General features: G+C 37.3%; 1 protein-coding gene across 4 annotated transcripts in view; it reads right to left on the bottom strand.

Annotated features, from left to right (window-relative positions):
• The window catches only part of col16a1 (collagen, type XVI, alpha 1), a 102421-nt gene extending 83044 nt beyond the window's left edge, over positions 1–19377 (bottom strand). For all 4 annotated transcript variants that reach the window (XM_083543199.1, XM_083543197.1, XM_083543198.1 and 1 more), the window contains exons 1-2: positions 19115–19377; positions 8266–8363 (exon numbers count right to left, since the gene is read on the bottom strand). In XM_083543199.1, the coding sequence (XP_083399325.1) occupies positions 8266–8341 (76 nt within the window). In that variant the 5' untranslated portion in view covers positions 8342–8363; positions 19115–19377. The remainder of the gene's footprint in view (positions 1–8265; positions 8364–19114) is intronic.
• Positions 19378–22183: the final 2806 nt, after the last annotated feature.

The raw sequence follows: 22183 nt of genomic DNA on the forward strand, positions 1-22183 counted from the left end.
GACACCTCCGTCAAATGTTAGACCTGAGCAAAGGGCAAAAATGTGTTGCAGCGATCAAAGTTTGTGCCGGGAAGACAGATAACGTCTCAGATACGAAGCTGAAAATAAATTCTTGCTGTCTGAAAGAATCACTCCATAATCCGAAGACAAGGCCTCTGACAGCTGGCTTGACACTCCATTGATGGGTGGACGGTACATGATTGATCTACTCGTGCTGACACACACCGTTGTGGGCCAAAGTGCTGTCTGTCATACAGCTAGAAAAGGCGCAAAGGGATTCGGAGGTAGAACCGCACGACGAAAACCCGGAAATATACATCTAAAGACTTTAAACCAGGGTAGATTTACATTACAACGCCACCTAGGGATTACAGTTAGGTCAACACATACCATGATAGGCTCAAAAAATTGTTCATCTCGCTACGTGCTTCCATGCTAGTTCAGTGTGGCTCTGAGTGCCGCTGTCAATTAGACGTTTATAGATGAGAAGCGTGTCAAACGCCAGAGCTGTAACCAAGAGAGCCAGCAACTCGGTGAGGTTTTTTTAAGGGAGGTGAGAGGAGGAATAATGAGAGAGCTGGAGCTCCAACCTGGTTCTCCTTGTCAAGATCTATAAATCTCTTTCTCAAACCTGAGACATCTGAAATCCTTCTTCTGCTAACACAGCAACCTGAGGGTTTGGGAGGAAAATATCTTGCTCAGAAAAACTGACAGACAAAGAGATCATTTTGCATCATTGTCAAATTTTCCGCTTTTTTATTTTAAAGTCAACCAGGACACTACTCTATAAAGTTACCTCTCACCTCTTTTTGCTTTCAAGAAGATGAATTCCTTAATAATGAGATTACCAAAAAAGGACTGAAGGATGATCAGCTGCAGAAGAAACTATAAATAAAATTAAGCTAAAACATTTGACCTATGAAGGAAACAAGCAACATATTTATTTGACATATTTGAATATTTATCAAATATTCATCAGTACTCATTAATCATTCCCGAAATCTGAACAAACCAGAGGCAACAGTGGCAATAAGAAACCTTGCTAACGGCGCTAAATAGAAAGACACCAGCACAGTACAGCTAACAATGTGAATCAAACCATATTTTTGTCAGGTAGTCTAGGAATTTTAATCAAGATAGAGGTTAACAGCAAGCAATAGAGATTCTAATTTATTAGGAATGTAATTGAATATGAATCCATTATCTAAATGCAATAGATAATGTGTTTCCTACCAACTCAGATATGATTAATTTGAGTTCTGAGAGTTTTCAGAGGTGTATTCGGGGGCACCGGTGAAGCACAGATATGGAGTTAGCGGGACTGATGCTACAGCCATGCTCTGGGATGTATGATATTTCTTCTGTTCTGTGTCAATCACAGCGATGTAACTTTTTGGCCACCGAGCAGGCATAATATTATGACCGCCTGTTGGTCCCCCTTTCGCTGCCAAAACAGTCGTGACTCGTCGAACATCAACAGCATGAACTTCTTCAGCAATTTGAGCTACAGGAGCTCGTCTGTTGGATCAATGTCGTCTAGACATCGTCCAGACCCAGTCGTCTAGACATCACAATCTGTCAAATCCTTACACTCACCCATTTTAAAGACAAAATGTTCAACTGCTGCCTAATAAATCCCACCCATAAGTGCCATGATGAAGAGATAATCAGTGTTATTTAATCACTGGGCTTAATGTTATGATGTCATAATGCTATGCCTGATCTGTTTATGTGGAAGAGAGCAGATAACACTATTCCTCCAAATGTGTTCAAGCTGTGATGCAGCCTAAAATTCAGTTAGGAAAAGGATGCACTTGGCTGCGTTTAGATGAATTTTACTCTTCACATCACTGAGGTACCTACAACATGTAGAACATTTTGGTCCATACAAAACAAATATTCCAGAGATATGACAGCGACCTGTTTGACATGCTAGGAAGACTCTATTCCTTTGCGTGATTATCAAAGTCAGCAGGTATCCATCTAGCCCTGATGTTACAGAAAATTTCAGCGAAAATATCCCTCCACTGCTCTCTGAAGTGCAGATATCACCAACGACTCTCAGACTGAACGAGTGTAAAGACGGTCTGAAGCCAGCTGATGGGTTATACCTCTAAGCTTTAAAGAAATGGATGAACTCATAGCTTCTATCTTCCATCACAAAACGAGGTATGATTCCAGTTTCAGAAGAAACAAAAACAGCCCTGAAAAAAGGGTGATTTGTGTTTATCAAACAGAAATGTGGAGAGACATACTGGAGATATGAATATGGAATTAATATACAATATACGTATATTTGATTATTGTCATTTAACTAGTAATAATTCTAATATTTAACCAAAGATTAAAAAAAGAAATTGGGACACTGTCTAAAATGTAAATAAAAACAGAATGCAATGATTTGCAAATCTTATTAACCTGTATTTTATGCACAATAGAACATCTAAAAAATATCCAATGTTTAAACCATAAATTTACCATTTGAAATTTAAATTTGATGAACTGATCCACAAAATGTCTTTTTTTCAGAGCAAGACAACTGCATACTGCATCTATTACAATAGCATGACTTTGTAGTAGAAGAAAACAGGGGCTGAACTGGCCTGCCTGCTGTTTTACCATTTGAAAACATTTGGCACATCAAGAAACAAAAAACACAACAAAGGACACCCGGAACTGTTGAGCAGCTTAAAATCATATGTTTACGGACAGAAGACGTGATGCTACACAGTGGTAAACATGGTCCTGTCTTAAATTTTTTTGCAGCCATCAAATTCAAAATGGTGTACATTCTCAGTTTAAACATTTGCTATGGTTTATTGTTTGTTTGTTTTGTTTTATTGTGAATAAAATATGGATTTATGAGATTTATGAGCATTCTGTTTTAAATTTACATTTGACATAGTGTACCAACTTTTTCAGAAACAGGGTTGTATCTAGCCATACATACGTGGCAGATGTGCATATTGAATATATGAACCCTGGCCTTGACACCCATATATATGCCTTTTGCCACACATTACTGTAAGAGGCACATGATTGTCTGTGTACTAAGTCTCAACCAAGTTCTAGCATGATAACGCTCTCCAAAAGTTGGAAATTACCAAAAAATTGATCGATCTATTTGAAAATCTTTTAGCTAGTAAAAGTCTAGTATTACAGTGCTAAAAATATTAATATAATGTAATTATTGTATGGTATGAATTCATACACATCCTGTTTGGGCCCTTAACAACAAGTCAGTTGGCTCAGTACTATAGCTATATGCTATTATAGCTATTAGCAACACACGCAATTACCATACATGGAAAAATATGCACCAATAAACATTAGCATAGTAACAGAACTCCTTTTAAATGTGCATTTACAGCAGAACGACTCACAATGATCGTTTAGGGCCCAATAGCGGCAGCTTGGTGGCGCTGAGATTAAAACTCGCAACCTTCTGTTATAATCTTCCAGGCCACCATGTTTGTTCAACGTATATTAAATTGTGGGCTATTCTTAAGTCAGTTAAGACACCGTTGTGTTTAAAAACCCGTGGTTCAGCGGCCATGTTTGTTCAACGTATATTAAATTGTGGGCTATTCTTAAGTCAGTTAAGACACCGTTGTGTTTAAAAACCCGTGTATCAGCGGCGTCCTCACGCTTGGCCCGAATAGCAAGTGTCAGTGCGACTGCTGTGCTGAAAATGATTCACCGCCGAAATAATATCAGGTCCTGAGTGGACCCATTGTGTAAACGACCACCAAGTCACTTTGCTACTCCTTCGTTCTATTGATCGGTTTACGGCTGAAGGCTTGATGATATGTTGCAGTGGTCTCGGGAGGTCAGTGGACAGTCTCATAAATTTCTCTCATCCTCTCTCTCTTTCTAAAGTTAAGGACTTCTGTTCAGTGCCTTTTAAGGTGAACGTGTCCATGTAGCGTATTGGTGTTAAAAAAAAAAAAAACAGACTTAAATGCTAAAACACACACTCTTTATGGGCAGAAGTATTGGGACACCTGACTTTTCCAGCTATATGTGGTTCTTCTACAGACTGTTCCCACAATTGTATAGGGAATATAATATTGTGTAATATTGTATAGGAAAAAATTAGGGAGATCTATCTATCTATCTATCTATCTATCTGTCTGTCTGTCTGTCTGTCTGTCTGTCTGTCTGTCTGTCTGTCTGTCTGTCTGTCTGTCCGTCCGTCCGTCCGTCCGTCCGTCCGTCCGTCCGTCCGTCCGTCCGTCCGTCCATAAAGAGTTACCAGGAACATGGGGCACATGGTTGCATAAAATGAAATTTTCCCATCATTTCAACTAGGAGACTAAAACCTGTTCCAACATGACAATGCTCCTATGAACAAACACAGCTCCATGGAGATATGCTTTACATGGGTTTAGAAAATCTTGCATGGCCTGCAATAGAGCACCAGTATCTATACAAGAACACTCCAAAATCTATTGGAACATCTTCCCAGAATAGTGAACATAATTATAACAGCAAATTGGGAATAAAAGTGGAATGGGACATGCACATATGGTATATATGGTAAGGCGTCCACAAACTTTTGTTCACAACAGCAACACCAGGTTTATTGTTTGATATTATAAAAAAAAAAAAAATTCCCAGTAGCCTTAAAAGATACAGTATACTGTGATAAGCACATACATTTTGGATTAGTATTTGAATTTATTTACAGTATTGCATAACATTTTACAACGTATTAAGGGGATTGCAACCTCGTGTGATTGTTTTTTCCTGGACAAAGTGTTCAAAAAATATAGCCTTAATTAAGTTCTGTCTGAATTTTGCTTAAACTCGGTCGATACCCTGCGCCCGCTAGGGATGAGAATTGAGTATCGTTGCTTTTTTATTTCCCTGAGTACATGCTGTTTACTTCCAGAATTGTCTGAAAAGACTCATTATAGAGAAGGACGATGGCTGCTCAGCGCAGCGGGGGGGGGGGGGGGGTCAGAAGCTTCAGAAATGTCTGATCAGCTTTATCGGTACAACATAAAGCTTTACAATTTGATAGGGCTGCAGAAACGGTAGAGAGGCGTGTTTGCTAACGTTATTGGAATCCCGACTGGCGATTCTAGCTTGTGCTGTAACAGCAAGATGCATTTTACCAAGACCGATCGTGAGTTCAAAGGAGAAGGTTCGGGTAGCCAAACGAAAGGAACAGGTCAGGCATGTTCACATTGCATTTAATGAGATTTCCAGTATCTGAAGGATGCATTGAACAGCCCAATGAAAAAAAAACTAAACCAAGCCCCTTTGTTACTATCAGTACTAAAATGTTTAGTTTTTTTCGAAATATAACGTCAGAAAATACCGACCTTCTCAATCCAACCCCTCGAGCGAACATTTCTTAGTTTAACCTCTACACCTCATAATGGGGGGTAGGCTAAAGTTATTAGTGTCTGATACACAAGCATGTAGAGGTGCAGTCTAACAGCTTGAGGCATGTCTCCCTCTGTTTCTCGGCCAAAGAAAAGGCGTATGCAGTTTGAGATAAGCCTGATAAATTTAAAGCAACAGCCCGACCTCGTCTTCCTGACTCTATCTTACGTCTTCGAGTGAATCCCGAGATCAGAGAGACCTCATTTATCAACATTGTACATACGTTTCTATGCACTGAATGGACCAACTTTTGCTTATGCATATCAATACTATCGATATACACAATTTGGAGGTTTGTGGACACCTAAGCTAAAAATTAGTTTTGTTCTTTTTGAACATCCACATTTAATCTCCATTTGCCCTTATAATAAGCCCCACACTTCTGGTAAGATGTTCCACTGGATTTTGGAGTGGAGATTTGTGCTCGTTCAGACGGTTATTAAAGTCCTGATGTGGGTGAGGTGAGGAGGTTTTCTGTGGTGCAGTCAGCATTCACATTGATCTCAAAGGTCTTCAGAAGGGTTAAAGTCAGAGCTCAATAACAGGCCACTCAAGATCTTCCACTTCGACCCATGTAAAGCATATCTTTATGGAGCTGGAACAAGCTTGGAACTTTTTAGGAAAGCTCTACATAACTGAAAAAGTTAGCCGTCTCTAATAGTTTTGTTTATACAGCATTATATATATATATATATATATATATATATATATATATATATATATATATATATATATATATATATATATATATATATATATATAAATATTTGGGCTGTCAATAATTTAAAATGTTCAATCAAAATTAATCACATGATAGTCATGAGTTACTCAACGCACATTTTTACCTGTTCTAAATGTACTTTTCAAGTTTATAGTTCAAGTTAATGCTCTAATCGACATGGCCATGTACAAATATAAAAGCTTTACGCAAATGTATATTTATTATTAGTGAAACTGAACTGAACGTAGAGCATTACCACAAAATATTCTTGTTTGAAAGTGATTATGGTGTTTTTAAATGACGTAAATCATCGGAACACGAAACAGAACTTTTGCTTTGTTTCCACACGGACGATTTTAATCGCCGGATGTGTGAGTGTTTCGGGGCTTGATTTTAGAGTTGGTGTAAAACAAATGTTTAGTGATTAAACATGATATTTTTGGTGGAGTTAATTATAATTTTTAATATCTGAGTAAAGAAAGGATGTCGTCAATGAATTGATTTATTTATATTTTTTAGAAAAATGGTCATAAAAAATGCTGCATTAATTGTGCGTTAATGATTTTGAATTAGTTCCGTTGAACACTTATACTTTGTTTTGTATACACAACCAATATTCATTCATTTTCTCCCGCTTATCCGTAATTCGGGTCACGGGGGCAGCAGTCTAAGCAGGCCCCCGCCTTCGACAGCACCGTCCCTTACGGTCCCTCCTGCAGGTGGTGAGCCCACGGGAAGCACAACCAATATATATTACAAAATTAATTAATTATGTGATTTAATTTCTACATAGAAAAACAAAAAACAATAACCATAAAGGTAGTTCCAAATATCACTAAATCCTCTATGTCATTGTCTCCACATGTCATTTTGCACATTCGCCCCACCGTGACCCATTAAAGATCTCAGCGGCATACTGAATCCGAAAATGGCGTCATTCTCCAAAAAGAAAAAAAAATCCCTAGCTATAAAGTACAGACTGTGCAGAGACTTGATTATGCCAAGCAGCATGACACCAGAACGATCTGTACTAAGAAGTGCTAAGAGCAAGGTTAGCCTTTTACAAGCCCTCTTTCATGCTAGCCTCCGTCTGTGTTCCACCTCATGCATCTCTGGAGAAACAGAATTCTTGGGAAAAGAAGTTCGAAAGAAGGGTCGAGAGGTGACTATCGACGAGAGGTGGCACTGCAAGTTTAGTCAGTAGTGCTAGTTTCAGCTCGGAGAGTGGCTCTCCTGAGGCACTTAGCCCAGAGCTCATGCTTTAACAGAATAATTTCCCACAGGAACTAATCCTCTGGTGCGAAGAAGCCTTATTATTACGCGTATAAAATAGAAAAATAAATAAATTAACAGCAGTGAATGTAACCTGCAGAAAAGGATTTCAATCCACAAATCCAAACTGTACTCGAAATATAGCAGGCAATTAGCATGCTTGCTAGCAATTTGCATGTATGAAATAGAAGAGACATGTAATCAGTATTATCATGTCTGCGTTATAGACTATGGGGACAAAAATCGTGGGACACCTGTTACCACAAAGTTGGTCCAAACCGGTTCCAGGATGTCAATGCTCCTGTTTACAAAGCACCATAAGTTTGTGGACACCTGATGATAAGCTTTTTGAACATCCTGTTCCACATTTGCTGCTATAATACTGTTCCTGTACTTTCAGATTTAGGATTTTGGAGATTTAAGCTCATTCAGCCACAAGAACTTTGGTACTAATGTACAGTAGGTGATGTAAGGAGACCTGGGGATGCAGTCTGTGTTCCAGTTCATCTCATAGGGGTGAGTCAGAGTATAAGTCAGAGCTCTATTGCAGAACACTCAAGATCCAACCATGTAAAATGGCATTGTACACAGGGGCATTAAGATGCTGGAGCAGGTTTGGGTCTGGTAGTTCAAGTGAAGAAATAAAAAATGTCATGCTACTGTATTTGAAGATGTTCTTTACAATTGTGTGCCCTTAATTTTGTGGTAACAGGGGAAAAGTTGGTGCATCGGTTTTCCATACAGGTAACTTCACCGCATCAATGTTTTTATTCCGTCTTTCTAACAACACTTCGCGAGCAAGTTTCGTTTCAAGAATTCGACAACCCCATGCTATAAAGTTATTTAATGAACGCTTTGCATATGTTGCAGCTTCTCACCTTTAGCCGTCTCCAGCCGTACTCCATGACCTGACCAGATGGTCAGCAGCACAACGAAGCACAAGATGATCCTCATGGCTCCCTCCTTTAACTCCTACCTAAAAAAATGGAAGGAGAAAAAATTACATTTGCCAGATTATGAAAATGGAAACTGGAATCTGTCTTGAAAAAAAATTAACCCTGCAAAATCTGTGTTTGGTACATTATATAAGTTTGTTGACACCTGACCTTAAGATTTTTTATTTTAAGTTCCAAATTCACAATAAGTATCTCTTTGCTATTATAATAAGGTTTAATCATCTGGCAAGATGTTCCTCTAGATTTCACAGTCACATGGGAGTTAGTGAAATCAGGTACTGATGTAGGTAAAGTAAAGAGGCCTGGGTTTCAGTTTATCCCAATAGGGAATATCTTCCACTCCAACCCATGTAAACTTCATGGATCTTGATTTTTGCCTCTTACTTTTGGGTAACAGTTTGGAGAAGAACCACTTAGGGTTAAAATAATCTCAGGTGTCCCAAAACCTTTGCTTATATAGTGTATATGATTATTTTTAACTAAGAGGAAAGAAGTCACTAGGAATAATTAAAGCAGTCAAGCAAGAAAAGAAAGTGAAAGATAAAAGTTGATAGCACACTGAAAATACTCCCACGGTAAAGGACATAAATATCGAAGAAAAGTAGCTTTGGGGGTGGGGTGTTAATGAAGGTGGCTTTAAGGTTAGCCCAGCACTTGGAAATGTGTAAACTGGCCTAATTGACCATAATGGTTCCTATAAAGCTTTGTCACCCATGTGCTTTAAGGATTGCCATTATAATGCCCATCTGTGCCACTTTTAGTGTCTCAGTATGAACACCTGACACAGTTTTTTTTTTTATCGAACGATCGCTTAAAAAGCTTGCATGACACCCCTAATGTAACGACTCGAATATTACAGTATGTTGCAAAAAAAGTGAATGTTTTTTTTCCCCACTGATTCGGTTTCCATAGCGATGCCATTTATATACGCCATACATGAATTACACCTGCATTCGAATTACACCTTTTGTGCTCCTGCAGAAACGAATTTTTACCACCAAAGTATGTGGTAAGGATTTGTAGACATTTGAGACATTTGCCCCAAGGCATGAAATTACACTTTTGATGTATGGCGTGACGTTTTTAGATTCCGATTTCAAAATGCTAAAAATGCGTCAGTAAAAAAAAAAAAAAATTGTTTGTGTGTGTGTTTGTGTGTGTGTGTGTGTGTGTCTATATATATATATATATATATATATATATATATATATATATATATATATATATATATATATATATATATATATATATATATATATATGTATATGTATGCACTTCATTCCCTAGTCTGCATTTCTTCCTGTCAAAGTGACCCGGAATGACATGCCTCATGTCAACACAGACCTGACAGAATGAAGGATGGCCTTGGAACAAGACTTCATTGCTATCCTGTATATTACAAGCGGAATGTCACAGAAAGGTAATCTGCATCCTCCTGACTGAAACTTGAAAACCTTGGGGAAATCACATGCTACCCCTGACTCGATGGAAAAAAAACTATTTGTCTTGAACATTTTGACCTTGGCACAAAGTGATACATATGGCAGAGACCCAATGCTGCATATTTTCCCTGAGAAAATGACCCATACCACATAGCATGTTGGTGGTAGCCTCGTGTTCCCCTTGTGGTTGTGCCAAAGTTTTGTTCAAAATAATGTCTTCTATAAAACCAGTTAATGTTACAAAATGATACCGACACCAGAAACCCACCATCTTACAGTCCATACAACGAACCATGCTGGTGGTATTACCATGTTTAGCATTTACACTTGGTTGGTTCTCTGACCATACCCTTCTTCCCTGGTCACTAACTTTCAAATGTGGTCATACCAAATCACCCTGAGAACATCCTTCTTTCAATAAACCATGGTGGTGGCGCAACCTTGAGTAAAACCTTTGACCTTTTCTTTGACCAGAGTCATAGCCGTGCCATTTTTTTCCCCTCCATGTGATAATAATCAACTTAATAAGGTGGACATGTCTCAAAGATCTGCATATGGTGGCAATCCAACCGCTCATCACACTGAGAACACGCACCTTAAAAAAGAAGCATGGTGGTGGTTGTAGCATGACATTTAAGCAATACCTCTGGCCCCTTGTATGACTCATTTCTTTATTTGCTTGCTGATCTTTAGCAAAATCACAATTGTGCCAAACTTGTTTCATGTTTGATCTCACATACCTGTCAAAAATGAAAAAAAAAAATGACCAACTATTCTGCATAATACCATTCGGATACCATGGAAAAAATAAGCCATCATTGGTATCGCAGGCATCCCCCTATAAGGCCTAGGGGAAATTTTATACTGTGTAATTACTTCCCATTCCTAAGTCAAAGTGCTTAACGCTTCCCTTTCTGACGTCCTGTCCAGAGCTGCGAATTTCACCTCAACGCTGTCAACGCCGGTCTTTGTAAACGCCACAACATCCATTAGGAGCGGGAGACGGCTATATCGCAGCCTCTCGGTGTGTCAGAGCCATCTCTTCATTTTTAGTTTGATTTCATGGGGATACAATGGAAGCGTGCAGCTGCTTTGTTATCCTTTAATTTGTTTTCAATGTAAGAACTGAAAAAAGGAGGATCCATCTGGCCTGTGCAGATAAGTGTCTCTCACACTCTTGGCTCTCTGCCTGGCGTGGTCAAAATTCGAAATCGCGACGGCTACAGCGCCAGCGGGCGTACGACACAGATCAGATATCTGCTGTGATCCACCACCATTAGCTGTCAAGCCCATAGTTAAAAATCGATCACTTCGGCATTGAGAGTACCTCAAAAAAAAAAAAAAAAAAGCCAAGGATTCAGCAAGTTCTAAAGGAAAAGACAAAGCCCAACAATCAATAAACAAGTAGTAAAATGTAATGAGCTGCCAAGCTCAGCATGTGGGGATTTTGTTTTTCAGCGATGGAGGGCTGTCACACACCATGCTGTTTTCATGTCACTGCCTAAGCATTGCTTGTTGTGCTCTTGACTCGCTGCCAAATGATGAATGCTACCGCAAAAGCCCTTTTTTTTCTTTTTCTTTTTTTGAACGGATGCACACCGCCTCTCTGTAATTTTGATAGGTTTCGGTGCAAAATAAATTGGATGTCTACCTCGTCGCTCCTGAGAAAACAAGTGGAATAATAAATCCAAAACACTGAAGGGAAAAAAAAAAATAAGTATGCTAGTTTCAAATGTCCTGATGTGGATGATTAGGAGGGGAAAAAATTTATTTGCACAAACTGACCCACATATGGCCCATTCCCAAATGCAGGATTTATTTCACATGTGACTCACTATCCAAAAAGATCTAGTGTAGCTAGCAAAGCCTAGGGCCTCGAGGTGCTCATGAATGCAAAAAAAGAGAAAGGGCAAGACCATTTGCTATAATAATAACTAAATAACTAGAGGTCAACCAGTGACCATTAGAGGTGACTTTTACCGATACCGATAGCTAGGCTGCCAATAACTAATTAATCAACCGAACTAGTTTTTCAAATGGATACTGGATAAAAAAAAATCATAACACTCTAAAACAGTACTGAATCATAATAATTGACTAGAAGAAATGTTATAATAATAAATATTAAAGAAAAAAAATACAACAAAATCCAAAATGAACAAAAAGACACTGAAAAACACAGCACGTAGCATCAGTGATTCACCTATAGAGGCCGCTCTCTTACTGTATAACGCAACTCGGAAAAACTATCAGTATGGATTGTTGCGTATAATTCCAGCAAACAACTATCAGTGCCGATTAATTGGCAAAATTGATGAATCAGTCGACCTCTAATTATAACCACCACTCTTTCTGGAAGATTTACTTGAAGTAGCCAGTTAGTAAAGTCAGGTGCTTATGTAGGTAAGAAGATGAGGAGGTCTGTGGTGCATTCAGCATTCCAATTCAATCCCAAAGAGATTGGGATTCAGTAGGATTAAAGTCCGAGCTCTATAGCAAGCCACTGAAGATCTTTCACTTCAACCCATGTGAACCATATGTTGGACAGGTTTGAGGATATTTAGGGAGATATTAATTCTACATTGTATGTTATTCACTTCTAAATTCATATATAGTTTTACAAGGCTATTGCTCTGGGATCGATATAGTATAAAATATTTCTGAACTGTTTAATTCAGATGAAGACTTGCTTGTGGTATCATTGAAATATAAGCGCTAGTCCAAAACGTGTATGCTAACCCATGCACTAAAATGCAAGATTGATTCAACAGTCAGTTAAAAAAGAAAAGGTTTTGAATTCAGACATAAATAAAAGATTATTTACGCTCATATTGACTTTAACGAGGTCTCTCAGGAACGTAGGGGTGTGTAGAACATACAAAAAAAGGGCTTTACACGGCTTACAATCATTCTCAAATGAGAGGGTACAGTGTTATTGTTTTAGTTCAAACTAAACAGAGAGGACCAAGAATGAAAATGACAGCGTTGGACACTAAATAATAACACATTATACTGTTTTGGAGGGTGGGAATAATGGGATCATATTTCACGATTGTTAACTGAATGGAAATCTGTGGTATTGGGACTTTTCCATCTATATGTGTTTCTCCAAACGCTTAATATAGAGTTGGAGTTACTAATTGAACACGACGTCTTTGGATGAGGTAGCCTGATATTTTCCCATTACTTGCACCAGGAAACCAAAACTTGTTCCAGCATGACAATTCTGTGCACAAAGCCGGCTCTTCGAAGTTATAGTTCACATAGGTTGAAAAGCAAGATCTTCTACTATAGAGCTTCAACCCTATTGAACGCATTCGGAATAAATTTTAATGCTGAATGAACTCCTCCTCATCTCACCTACATCAGTATATAACTAATGCTACTAATGCTAATACTAATTATTTATAACAAGCAAATGGGAACTAAATGTTGAATGAGATGTTCAAAAGGGATCACCTACAAATCTTGTGGTCAGGTGTCAACAAACTTTAGGACTTTTCCATTATTCAGCATTTGAGAATGAACATGAAAAAGGGATGGATGTGAAAAAATTGACCGAATGTCCAGGTAGTTAGCAGCTAGTTTTAAATTCTTTTAACAAACAATTCACATTATTCATTACACACAACACACACACGCAAACAATACACAACGGAAAAAACCTGATGAATTTCCGTCGTAATTATTGCCGCATTCGTGTTCAAATCAAATTTAATCCGAGCACATCTGCCTTAACACCTGCACAGAACGCACTGCTAATTAATCTCCAGCTGCGCGAGTCACGGCGAAAAATCGTATATGATGAAAGAAACGAAAGACTTTTAATAAGTCCGCAACGAGGAACAAGAAATGTTTTTAATTGCTGTTATTACTGTTACTGATGAACTCTGCTTCACCCAGATGAGACGCCGCAGCACGTCCACGCTCGGATAAACATAGGATTTGAAATGATTTGCTCTTTCGATTTCATAGTGTTTATGAAAGACGGAATTCCGCTAGCCCACATGCCTTGCTTGCTAGCAATTAAATTGTAAAATTTGAAATAAAATCTATACTATATAATCTAAATAAAAAAATAACACAGACAGACAGACAGACAGACAGACAGACAGACAGACAGACAGACAGGCAGATGGATGTTATTTATATAGCAATTAGCATATTTTTTACTTTGTTGCGTGTGTTAAAACAATGTATTTACAATTTTCTGTTACAAACAATTTTACAATCTATTTTATTCTGATGTAAAAGAACCAGATCCTACTTACATGGACCATATCCCAAAGTGTATTCAGCAGTTTGGTAGATCTGGGATTTAAACTTGTGAGTCCAATGCATTTCCAACTGAGCTATCATGCTATAATTGTAATAATCATCATATTGGAATCATCATAAATCCTTCATGTACATAAATGTCCCATTAACAAGTCATATAACTGAAACCTAACTGAGGATCCCATTAATGACTTTCTGTTATAAACTAATTCCTTAATTAATTAGAAAAAGCTACTGAGGCTGAACCTACTGGTGGGTTTTAATATTTATGCACCATGAACTGAATGAAGTAAATGACATTCATTAACATGCTGTTATTTATATATTGTAAATAAATACAAAACTCTAAACAATGATTATTCAATGCATATTTCAACTCTTGAAGACCTTGGAAATACATGACTGAATCACAAGACCTGGTTAAATTTTGATAAGCAAAAGGAAAGTACAAGATAAACTTGATAAAACTAGAGAAAAAAACTAATAGACCTAATTAGAACCTGATAAGCCTGAGGAGAGGGGTGTTATATATGTTAAAAACATGATATTCCAACAGTAATAAACCTGGTAGACCTGGTTAGAACCTCAAAAACCTGTGGTTACATCCTGATCGACAAGAAGGCAAAGACTACCTGCAGAGATCAACCTCATAGACTTGGTTTGAACCTGACATGCATGGAGAAAGTAAACTGATACACCTGTGGTAACAACCTGATAGACCTTCAGCTGAGAAAATGAGTGAAACCAGAGAAGAGCCTCATAGACTAGTAAGCATAATTTGAGATACCAGTAGAGAAGAACCTGATTTACCTAGTGGGAACCTGGTAGACCTGAAGAGAAGAACCTCAAAGACCTTTGGTTACAATCTGATAGACCTGGAGAAAATAGGCTTTTCGCCAAGATATTGTTAAAAACGACAAACCTGTATAGAAAAACCTGATCGACGTAGATAGAATCTGACGAGAAGAACCTCATAGACCTTATACAAAATGATCGACCTTAAGAGATAAAATTGATAAAACTGAATGGAACCTGGAGGAGGGGACACTTGTTTAGAACCTGAGAAGAACTTCACAGACTTGTGTTTACAATCTAATAGACAGGAAGCGAACAGTCTCATAAACATTGCCATAACTTGAGACAGCTGAGAATAAGAACCTTATTTCCCAAGTAGGAACCTGATAGACCCGAAGAGTAGAAACCTCAAAGACCTTTGATTACGACCTGAAGAAAATGGTCTCATTGACGTTGTTATACCGTGACAAACCTGTAGAGAAGAACTTAGACCTAGTTAGAACTACCTTATAGACCTGTGCTTACAAAATGATTGATCTGTAGGGTTGAAATTAATAGACCTGACCCTGGAACCTGGAGTGGAGAAACTGGCAAACTGGATTAAACCTGAATACCTCCTTAGTACCTAATTGAGTTAAACACAAGAAACCAACAGAAACTCTGTAACTTCTGCCCCATTCGTTTCAATCACATTTACTCTGGATCCAAATGTTTTAACAGTTCCTGCCAAAAACAGATGAGAACTTTCCATCTGGAGCATCTGGAGCAAAAAAAAAAAAAAAAAAAACTTTGAAGCACATCACAACCGTCTCTGCACCTTGTTTACTAAAGTGTGGAGAATTCCGCAGGGGCAGTGGATGTTCTACTCGTTCCATCACTCACTCACATGAAAGGAAAGACATATATCATTTAACGCACCAGAAAAAACACATTCACCTTGAGTCATATGCTGTAGCATACTGGAAAAAAGAATGGTTTAGCCAGGAGGCGAAGGGCATAAGCAAAGTCTAGATTATCTTTCAAAAAGCCAGCCATCTTGTTTTATTTCTTTAAAAAAAAGTAAACCTAATCAACTTATCAAACAGGCACTAAAAAGGATATGATGCCACACAAAGCTAGCTTTCCAGTGCAACAGCAACGTAGCCATGAGCTACATAACAAATCGTGACTCAAACCTATACATATAGTGGGGGACAGAGTTTTCTGGAGGTAAATCTGGTAGTAACTAGTGGTCCACACAATTTCCTAGCAAGAACAAATCCTATCCAGGTGTACGTCTGGTATGTCTGTATGTCTTCCTTATAGACCAAATATGTGTTTTTAAGTAAATGTTTTCAAGTAATTAAGTATAATGACGTAAATCATCAGTACACCAAACGGAACTTTTTGCTATGTTTCCGCACGGACGGTTTTAATCGCCGGATGTGTGCATCACATTTTTTTATCTGAGTAAAGAATGGAGTTTGTGAATAAATGTGTTGCGTTGAAGGTTTTGATTCCGCCTCATTTTTATTTATTTATTCATCATAAATAAATATAAATGAGGCGAAATCAAAACCTTTATGATGCACACATCTGGCGATTAAAATCGTCCGTGCGAAACATAGCAAAAATTGATACATTAGGAGAAAAGTTTTTTTTTTTTTTACATATAAATGGTCAAACAGAAATGTGCGGTACATTAATCACGCTTTAATAAAATTTGTGCATTGAAATTAATTTGCACTAATGCGTTCAATTTTGACAGCCCTACTATATATATATATATATATATATATATATATATATATATATATATATATATATATATATATATATATATATATATCATGATATAGACATTTTCCCCAGAACCGCCTTGTGACCCAGCACCAACCCTTCGACAGCCAGGTACCAGTTTTTGACCCATCTGATGTAAAAGCACCAGCTCTTACTTACATAAACCATATCCCAAAGTGTATTTTTGAAAATTTAATTTATAGCATATTCACTTGTATTTTCCCTCTGCCATTGTTCCTACAATAATAATAATAACTGCATTAATACACACATCTGCGTTGACCTTTTGATATATTTGATGTCCAAAAAAATTTACGATCTTGTGCTACAAGTGTAATAATCAGTGCTAGAATCATATCGGAATCGTCGTAAAGACGTAAATAAATGTCATATTAATAGGTCCCATAACTGAACCATATGTGGGATTTCTATTCATGAATAGTCTGCTGTTGTAATAAAAACGAATTCCTTAATCAATATATTTGTTGTAATGAATCAGCAGAAGCTACTAGTGGGTTCCCTAACCCTAACCCTAACCCTAAAAAAAATATTTTTTTTTTAAAAACACATTTTAATGAGGAAAACGTTTACAGGAAATATGGACATGTAATTATATGGCAAATGAGCAAACCAGAGACAATCAGCGAACAGGAAGAGCATAGTGAACAAACCAGGCTCTAATGGAGAAGCTGTTAAACAGTACGAAATGTGTTGAAAGGTTAAGTATAATTGTCCTGGGATGATTATAGGAGGCTCATTATGAGCACAGCAGCTACAAAGATATACGGATGTTTGATGTCTGGATATTGATATTAAAATGCAGGTACTATATAATACATAAAAAAAATAAAAATAAAAAAAAAGATGCTACTTCAGAATTGGCTCATAGTAAGAACTAAGCGAAATATTTGCACAAAAACGTCATTAATAAAAATGCTAATGTTACTTTAAAGTCCCTGTTACTTTAAAGTCCCAGAAATGTATGTATCGGATCCGGTTTTGCAGATTCAGCAAAATCCTATCGTGGCCAGCCAGTAGAGAACAGCGACAACGTGTGGGATCGCAGTTAATGTGGCGAGCTGAATCGCACAATCGCACGTCTGGTGTGAAATGGAAATGTGTTCTCCAGCTGGCCACGTGTATAGTAGTCTGTTCAAGTCTGAAGTCAAGTAGCGTGAACCAAGTCTGCATCTGAGACACGTGTGATGAAAAAAAAAAAATAAATAGCTTGAGAGAATGAGTGAAGTTTTTCTCTTCTAAATATTTGTGTCATTTGGGAGTCAATTTTGTTCAATTTGTCAATTCCATTTGAACAATTTCTGTTCATTTTAAAGCCAAATTTACTAAAATTCCAAACATTTTCCAAGGAATTGCTTCCAAATATCATTCATTTAAATACTAATCCTTTGTCAATCGCACCAAAATGACTAATGAATCACTGATAGGATTATATTATTCCCATCTAAAAGGCTGGATTGGCTGTCAATATAGTTTTTTTTTGCAAATTGCTAATTTAAAATTCTACTCACTAATGAAAACTGACAAACATTTGAAAGTGGTTGAACAATACGATTTGCTGAATCAACGAAACTCATGGTTTAACAAAGCGCTGTTGAGCTACATGGTTAAAGAGTACCAGAAAAGTCACCTGATATATACCTAGGAAGTTATATAAGCGATCGAATGATACAACTCAGCAAAATCGCATGGTTATGGACCATACTAGGCATCTCCAAATTACCTTCCATCTGGCTGAGTACAAACAGGGAACAAATGTGTCTGGACTCAATAACCTTTGACTCAGTCACCAAACCATGCCAACTTGGAATTACTGAGATTCAAATGCATGTCCTTTTGATTCACCAATAGCTGATAAGACAAGGCCTGGCTCCAAAGATATTATTACTAAAGAATATAATTTAAGATAATAATTATAACCAAACTTAAAAAATATAATAAATAAAAAAAATAAAAAAAAAGTTTTGGCACAACGCTGAGTCCAACCACCAGGGGGAGCAACGTGTCAAAGTTTTTACACCTACCTGTATCAAAGTAACGGGTTTTTTTTTTTGTTTGTTTGTTTTTTTTAGAGAGGATCGCCAATCATGTGTACATGCGCACTAAGATTCGGATTAAATTCTTACCTAAAAATAGAGCAATCAATTCATTTTTTTTGGTGCATGTATTTTTTTTGCACTTGATAAAATAATTGATGTTCAAATTTGTGCAAATGAACAAACAAATAGGAAAAAAAAATAAGACATTTTAAAAAAAAGGAAAGAAAGAAAGAAAGAAAGAAAGAAAGAAAGAAAGAAAAAAAGAAAGAAAGAAAGAAAGAAAGAAAGAAAGAAAGAAAGAAAGAAAGAAAGAAAGAAAGAAAGAAAGAAACTTCTGCAAGTCTTTACTGAGATGGACACAGAAAAGGAAACTCCAGCCAATGCAGTGAAAGGGGAAAAAAAAGAGAAGTTTGTCCATACCTATAAGCAATCGATAAATCCACTAAATAACAGCATTAATCCAGAGAAAAACCGAATGCGTCCTGAATTTAAAAACGTTTTTTGCTTTCTTTTTCTTTTCTCTTCTATCTTTTTTTTTTAAGTTGGTGCAATCCACTTTTTTGCTCTTCAAAACTTTCCCCTTAGTCCTGTGAAACGGGGGAAGGGGAAAGTTAGAGCCCTGGAATCCTTCTTGTCCAACTTCTAGCGTCTCCCCTCCCCTCACTGTGGTTAAAAAAGAAAAGAAAAAAGTTTTCTGCTGGAAGACGCGCCTGTTATGGAACGCCAAAAGGGCCCGCTAACTCTGTCCAGAGGGAAAAAAAAGAAACCCCCCCAAAAAAAGCAATGCTCATCAAGAATCATTTACTTATCAGTATTTATCACTTCCACTATTTCCTTATAAACAATTACTGACCTCTATTGTTTTCCATTCATCATGTAGTGACGTCATACATCGTTTCTTATATTCAGTTATGGGATACTCACATGCTCAGCATGAACAATTAAAATATTCATAACTACACATTGTCCATCATAACTGTCACATTTGTACATAGAATCCAAATGGTCCATTTGTAAACTGTACACTTGTAAATAACATCTGTACATTTATTAAACTACTTTTTTATTATGATCACTTGGGTCTATTAGGATACATGGGTAAGGAGGGGTTTCTTTTGATTGGTCTTTGGGAAGCAAATGTGATCAGTGATTGGTCCTTTAAAGACACTAAGAATTAGCGATTGGTCCTTGGGAAGCAGTGGTTATCTGTGATTGGTTCTTGGAAAACAACTGTAATAAATTATTGATCTTTAGGAAATTATGGTGGTCCGTATTTGATAATGAGAAAAGAGTGGTGATCAGTGAATTGTCCTGTGAAACCAGCCATTTTTCTTCAATAGATTTTCTTCAATGATTAATAGGAAATATTAGTGATAAGAAATGGTTCATTTGGAAACAGTGATGATGAGTGATTGATTATTAGGAATCAGTAGTGGACGACTGTGTTTGCTCATTTGAAAACGGGTGATTAGAGATTAATTATATGAAATAGTTAAGATCAGTGATTGATTATTAGTAAACAGAAGTAATCAGTAATTGGTTATTATAATAAAGAAGCACTTGATTGGTCTTTGGGAAGCATTGGTGATTAATGATTGATCTTTGGAAAACTCTTCTGATCAATGATTGGCACTTGGGAAGCAATTGGGATTAGTGATTGGTCCTTGGAGAGCATTGGGTGTCAGCAATTGGTCCTTGGGAAACAGTAAGCATTAGTGATTAACTATCAGAAAACGAAGGTGAACAATAATTGATTAATAATTGATTGGTAAACAGTGATTGGCATGTGGGGAAACATTGGTGATCAGTGATTGGGCTTTGGGAAACTTCTGATCATTGATTGGCCCTTGGAGAGCATTGGGTGTCAGCGATTAGTCCTTGGGAAACAGTAAGCATTAGTAATTGACTATCAGAAAACAATGGTGATCAATAATTGATTAATAATTGATTGGTAAACAGTGATTGGCCTGTGGGGAAACAGTGGTGATCAGTGATTGGTCTGTGGAGAAACAGCAGTGATCAGTAATTGGTTTGTGGGGAAACAGCAGTGATCAGTGATTGGTTTGTGGGGAAACAGTGGTGATCAGTGGTGATCAGTGATTGGTCCAGAGGTGATTACTGATTTGTCCTTAAAAAACAATGGTGATTAGTGATTGATTATTTGTAAATAGTGGCGATAAAAGCGGTGGCCACTAATTGGTCCTTGGAAAACAATAGTGATCATTGATTGGTTGCAATTCACTAAAGGTGACAGACTTATAGGCAAAATATCACTGTGGCATATTTCTGCTGAAAAATCCAGCTTGGGTCAAATTGGCTACAAACTTCATAACAGCATCCTGAGCGTCGCAAACTAGTAGATCAGGGCTTATTAACTGCCGGACCACAGTTCAACGTCATACCCAACAAAAAAATTTAGTGGATTGAGGAATGGAGAAAAAAAATAATAAATTGCGGAGCAAGAAGCAACAAAAATGTGCTAGTTTAGCAACTCAAGTTTTCCAAACATGAACCAGCTCGGCTTTTCCAGTGATGTGCAAATGATTGCACTAGAGACATGGAGACGTCAAGCAAGAAAGTAAAGAGCTTTCATGGATATTTCATTTTATTTACCCTCGTTCTTGTCTGATTATTGAAATGCTGACTTGTTTATATACATCTAAAAAAAACTAAGCTAGCTCTGAAACTAAGAATGACCTCTCTCTCTCTCTCTCTCTCTCTCTCTCTCTCTCTCTCTCTCTCTCTCTCTCTCTCTCTCTCTCTCTCTTTCTCTCTCCAAATAGATGCAGAGGCTCTGTGGTGTTTGTCAAGAACGGAGAGGAAACGCTGAGGATCTTATTTATAGCCATAAACTGATCAAAACGAATCTACAAATTTTATTTAAATGGCCCGGGGTGTTTTTTTATTTATTTAATTTTTTTTGCCAGATGATTGGGCAAAAAAAGGTTTCCATATTACTGCTGCTAAAGCTAGATATATTTAAAAATAAAATCACACAAAAGTAAGGCAATTACATAATCCCATATTTTTTGTCGATTTGATCAAGCTGAAAAATAGCTCACATGGAAGCTCATGAGTCGTGGATGTTATTAAGACAATTTGCCTTTTGGATAATTAGCTGTAAATTCGAAGCACATGTAGCTTAATCATCTGTTCCTCACCTCTCACCTCCACACCAAGACAAGCACAACTGGAAAGGGACGGAGGGCTTCACATCTGCAGCTCTCTGCCTGCCTGTGATGTGCCCATCAATATGAGTCGGAGTCTCGGCATTTCCTGACTCTACATGATTTTTATTTGTTTGACAGGGAAAGCTGTGCACAAACAGAAACACAAAACGCACACATATATACATTTATTATAAAAAAAACAACTCCCTAGAAAAAAGGCCACTTCTCTCGAAGAAGAAAAAGGGCAGGTGCTCAATCCATCCATATGTTTTGTCTATGTGCCGGGATAGATAGTCCTAGCTAGCCTGCTTGCTGTTTT

Source organism: Silurus aristotelis, assembly GCF_946808225.1.
Source record: "Silurus aristotelis genome assembly, chromosome: 6".
NCBI classification, from domain to species: domain Eukaryota; kingdom Metazoa; phylum Chordata; class Actinopteri; order Siluriformes; family Siluridae; genus Silurus; species Silurus aristotelis.